General features: G+C 40.7%; 1 protein-coding gene across 2 annotated transcripts in view; it reads left to right on the top strand.

Moving 5' to 3' along the window:
• Positions 1-1,275: 1,275 nt before the first annotated feature.
• Positions 1,276-6,000, top strand: part of LOC124269736 (signal transducer and activator of transcription 5B-like) — a 103,179-nt gene continuing 98,454 nt past the window's right edge. For both annotated transcript variants that reach the window (XM_046704763.1, XM_046704762.1), the window contains exon 1: positions 1,276-1,406. In XM_046704763.1, the coding sequence (XP_046560719.1) occupies positions 1,354-1,406 (53 nt within the window). In that variant the 5' untranslated portion in view covers positions 1,276-1,353. The remainder of the gene's footprint in view (positions 1,407-6,000) is intronic.

Genomic DNA, 6,000 nt, shown 5'->3' with positions numbered 1-6,000 from the left:
ATGAACTAAGTGTATATATTCCCATACGATAATGGTGCTGGACATAGTGTATATATTCCCATGCGTAATAGGGATAAACTAAGTATATATATTCCCATACGTAATGGTGATGAACTAAGTGTATATATTCCCATGCGTAATAGGGATGAACTAAGTGTATATATTCCATATGTAACATACGTATATAATACGGGATGAACTAAGTGTATATATTCCCATACGTAATAGGGATGAACTAAATGTATATATCCCCATACGTAATAGGGATGAACTAAGTGTATATATTCCAATACGTAATAGGGATGAACTAAGTGTATATATTCCCATACGTAATAGGGATGAACTAAGTGTATATATTCCCATACGTAATAGGGATGAACTAAGAGTATATATTCCCATACTTAGAGTATAGACAGCCACATGGGACTGGGTATTAATGAAGTGTATACATTGCCACTCGCAGCTGATCCATAACGTACCATACAGTTTAAATAATACGAAGTTACAATATGTTTTCAATTGTTGTGTTTTCTCTGGTAGACAGTATGCGAGTCATCAGTTGCTACATGTGATACAGTACGTGTCTGTGTAAATGTACCGAAAGAGAAGCAAACTCAAGCAGCCATTCCGTTTAATGATCAAAATGTCCGTACAAGGAAGTAAGCTGATCTGAAGCATTTTTAATTGCATTTAAGTTATTTCAGCTGGATAGTTAACTATTTAAGTTACACACGATGTGACGCACACCGCAGCCGTTCTTCACGGACTACAACTGTGTGTAACTGAGATTCGAACCCATACTATCCGGATCCTGTCATACATATTCCCGAATCTTTTGTTGTTGTTGTTGTTGTTGTTGTTGTTGTTGTTGTTGAACGCCGCACTCAGCAATAGTCCAGCTATTTGGCGGCGGTTTGTAAATAATGAAATCTGGACCAGACAATCCAGTGATCAACAGTGAGCATCGATCTACGCAACTGGGATACGATGGCATGTGTCAATCAAGTCAGCGAGCCTGACCACCCGATCCCGTTAGTCGCCTCTTACGACAAGCATGGGTTACTGAAGACCAATACTAACCCGGATCTTCACGGGAACATATTCCCGAAATAATAACAACTCTATCCATATACTATCCAAATAATCTATAGAAATATATATGAATATTAACAAACGCATATTTACACATGTAAACGATACACGAGATCCGCGTGCATTTACAGTATCTAGCGCTATTTATAACATAACTACGGTAATACGCAGACAGTCATCGACTGGCCATCGCGCTGGAGACACCACCAGTTTGACAGGCACTTTGGCTTCCACTTAACATATCTCGATCGCCCTCTTGACATGGAGGCTGTGGACAGTAAACCAACGGTGATGCGATCTCCTAATGTCAACAGGTAACTTGTTTTGATAGTTTCATATCGTCGGATGCTGTGGTTTGAACGTTGCCCTTTACGCAAATGAATTCAGTGAACAACGCGCGTGTTCTTAAATACATGTATTTACTTACAGTACTACTTTCGAGGGCGTTAACAAGTATTTGTTTAACATTGTAATTTTAAATTTGCAAAATGAAAGTGTAGTTTAATTAAAATGCTTTACGTTCTCCACATACATATTTGGGAATACATGTAGAAGAAAACAATGCATTTTTGTACAACTTCATTTGTTGAATGTAACTTTCAAATCACAGTATCCCAGGATATGTATATTTCTATCAGAAGATTATGTGAGTTGTGAACTTTGTCTAAGTGAAACTTGTTCAGTATCTATTATAAAATACTTGGGTAAGGTCATTTTTAATCTGAGAATATTTTATGAGATTTATGTATTGATATAACTTTAAAATAAATGACAGGTTGACTGAAAAATAATTCTTACAGAGAAAGCTTGAATTAACTATATTATATTTTTAAATCCCCGTTAAGCGACACATCTTGATGTCGAGTTGAACCCCCTTTTCACGTTTAAGGTGAACTGCGTCCATTGGTTAAAAAATGTAGGTTGTAGCTTAAATCAGCTTAACATTTTAGTTATTATTTTTAGGTTTATCGATTGAAGTTTGAAATAAGGATGTAAGGAAATAAAAGTAAGATAAGAGTGAGTCGATATATGTAGTACATTGTGAATGTAGATTTATTGACTTTCGTAGTGACTGTGGTCAACCCGTGAGATCAGGGCCTAGATTTTCGAAGCTCTCTTAGCGCTACGATAGTCGTAAGTGCCATACATTAACATTAACTTACGACTATCTTAGCGCTAAGAGAGCTTCGAAAATCTAGGCCCTGCCATATAATATCCCTTGATAATATGTAGTATCTATAATATTCTATGTAGGAAGGCAGTTGATATTATCTAGTAATGTGGGAGTATGAGTCATTTTGATTCTTTCTTACAGTCTATTGATTGTAGTCATTGCTTTGGTAGCTGAGGATGACCTCAGTCTTTTTCCAGAATTTGTTGTGCTATATGGTTTTAACTTGAATGATTTAAATACAGCTTTTGTACATGGGTTTTATACAGCTCTTATACGTGGATTTTGAGCAAAATGCTATACTAAGGTTTCATGAACCCCCACCCAGAACCTCCGTCTATATCCCTCAGCCTATGAACGACAGGCAGAACCTCCGTCTATATCCCTCAGCCTATGAACGACAGACAGAACCTCCGTCTATATCCCTCAGCCTATGAACGACAGGCAGAACCTCCGTCTATATCCCTCAGCCTATGAACGACAGACAGAACCTCCGTCTATATCCCTCAGCCTATGAACGGCACAGAACCTCCGTCTATATCCCTCAGCCTATGAACGACAGGCAGAACCTCCGTCTATATCCCTCAGCCTATGAACGACAGACAGAACCTCCGTCTATATCCCTCAGCTTATGAACGACAGGCAGAACCTCCGTCTATATCCCTCAGCCTATGAACGACAGACAGAACCTCCGTCTATATCCCTCAGCCTACGAACGACAGGCAGAACCTCCGTCTATATCCCTCAGCCTATGAACGACAGGCAGAACCTCCGTCTATATCCCTCAGCCTATGAACGACAGGCAGAACCTCCGTCTATATCCCTCAGCCTATGAACGGCACAGAACCTCCGTCTATATCCCTCAGCCTATGAACGACAGGCAGAACCTCCCGTCTATATCCCTCAGCCTATGAACGACAGGCAGAACCTCCGTCTATATCCCTCAGCCTATGAACGACAGACAGAACCTCCGTCTATATCCCTCAGCCTATGAACGAGAGACAGAACCTCCGTCTATATCCCTCAGCCTATGAACGACAGGCAGAACCCCCGTCTATATCCCTCAGCCTACGAACGAGAGGCAGAACCTCCGTCTATATCCCTCAGCCTATGAACGAGAGACAGAACCTCCGTCTATATCCCTCAGCCTATGAACGAGAGACAGAACCTCCGTCTATATCCCTCAGCCTATGAACGAGAGACAGAACCTCCGTCTATATCCCTCAGACTATGAACGACAGGCAGAACCTCCTTCTATATCCCCGGACTATGAACCCCAGGCAGAACCTCCTTCTATATTCCCCGGACTATGAACCCCAGACAGAACCTCCGTCTATATCCCCTGACTATGAACCCCATGCACAACCTCCTTCTATATTCCCCTGACTATGAACCCCAGGCAGAACCTCCTTCTATATTCCCTGACTATGAACCCCAGACACTGGACTATGAACCTCCTTCTATATTCCCTGACTATGAACCCCAGGCAGAACCTCCTCCTATATATTCCCTGACTATGAACCCCATGCACAACCTCCTTCTATATTCCCCTGACTATGAACCCCAGGCAGAACCTCCTTCTATATTCCCCTGACTATGAACCCCATGCAGAACCTCCTTCTATATTCCCCTGACTATGAACCCCAGGCAGAACCTCCTTCTATAACCCCCCTGACTCCTGAACCCCAGGCCCAACAGAACCTCCTTCTATATTCCCCGGACTATGAACCCCAGACAGAACCTCCTTCTATATTCCCCGGACTATGAACCCCAGACAGAACCTCCTTCTATATTCCCCTGACTATGAACCCCAGGCAGAACCTCCTTCTATATTCCCCTGACTATGAACCCCAGACAGAACCTCCTTCTATATTCCCCGGACTATGAACCCCAGACAGAACCTCCTTCTATATTCCCCTGACTATGAACCCCAGACAGAACCTCCTTCTATATTCCCCTGACCATGTACCCCAGGCAGAACCTCCTTCTATATTCCTCTGACTATGAACCCAACCCAGTAACCAAATCCGGGGGTGGTGCCCTAGTGGGTAAAGCGTTTGCTTGTAAAGCTGAAAACCCGGGTTCGATTCTCCACATGGGTACAATATTTGAAGCCCATTTCTAGTGTGTTCCGCCGTGATATTGCTGGAATATTGCTTAAACCATGCCTGTACACTGTAATCAAACCGGTCTAGACCAGACAATCATGTGATGGACCAGCCAACCCGGTGATACGAGAGCGCGTTAACTGCATTTGTGGGAACTAAGAAGCGTCATCATGACAACCTGTTGCGCATCAAAGCGCTAGCAGGCATATTGATCAACACCTCTACCGTCCTACAATGTATATTTCATGCATGACGATGACAGCCAACACGTCCGGCAAGACCTATATTTAGATAATAAATTTTAATGTTAATATGGCTGTCGATATTGTTGTTGACGGGGCACTGTTCAAAAAAGTATTCATAGTTAAACTGGTCGATTATATGATATCGGCAAATGGACATATGCGCTACGTTGTATTTATAAACTAAAGGCAAACTGCTCTATCAATCTCAGTTGATTGTGTCAAATGTTTATTTTTCAACTGAAAATATCTTAAGTTAGCGATACTAGATAAAACTACACACATTGGTACTTAGTCAGCACTCAGCTAATAATTCAACCTTATTATATTATATTTTAAATTTGATTTACTAGTAATTCTTTTAAAAACTAAATTTTCTTTTGCATTATACACAACTGTTGCTCGATATCTTAACTTCTTATCTTGAAATCAATAAATTTGTTGTTTTTTTGTACAACATTTGAAACGTGGTAGCAGTTACATTGTGCTTGTGTGCGTGTTTGTGTATGTCTGCGCCTGAGTGTGTGTGTGTGTGTGTGTGTGAGTGTGTGTGAGAGTGTGTGTGTGTGTGTGTGTGTGAAATAAAGTCAAGATATTCGTGCTTATTTAAACTCCTTATGTACACGTTTTGACAAGTGTGTGAAGACACACAAATTTTTTAAATACATGTATTCCGAAAATAGTCATGATCCAGGTCTTTTTGTGTGTGTGTGTGTGAGAGAGAGAGAGAGTGTGTGTGTGTGTGTGTGTGTGTGTGAGTGTGTGTGTGTGTGTGTGTGTGTGTGTGTGTGTGTGATGAGAGAGAGAGAGAGAGAGAGAGAGAGAGAGAGAGAGTGTGTGTGAGAGAGAGAGTGAGAGTGTGTGTGTGTGTGTGTGTGTGTGTGTGTGTGTGTGTGTGCTTTTTGTAAAAATTAAACATATTACTTTGTTTGTCTGTCTTTGGCGTACAGTTTTTGTTGTAGTGTTATGACATGTATCTTTTTGAAACTATGAGACCAAAGCCTGATCAGTCAACTTTGGTTCAAGACAAAAGACTGTACCTCAAAACTTGTGAAATGAAAATAGGCTGTTGCAATATTTCTCTACACAGAAGGGAATTTATGACTGGAATTTGGATTAAAAAATGGCTCTTTCCAATACAATGGTTCTTAATGTGACTTGTAGGCAGTAAACTGTAAAGTGTACACCATGTTTAATGGTTGCTTGAAACAAGACAAAGAAGAAATGGTAATTCCATGGTGATTCAGTTGATCTGGTTATTATAGTTGTACAGTACAACCAGAAATTATTCAGAATTTAAAGATTGTAATTTTTTTTTTCACTCATTACTCACGTATTAATGTGAATATTAGCAGAACATAACTCCAGATTCAAAGACAGGTGAACA

Source organism: Haliotis rubra, unplaced genomic scaffold, assembly GCF_003918875.1.
Source record: "Haliotis rubra isolate DU_JTF1 unplaced genomic scaffold, ASM391887v1 Scf147, whole genome shotgun sequence".
In the NCBI taxonomy this organism is placed as follows: Eukaryota; Metazoa; Mollusca; class Gastropoda; order Lepetellida; family Haliotidae; genus Haliotis; species Haliotis rubra.
This window is presented reverse-complemented; position numbering and strand designations above follow the sequence as displayed.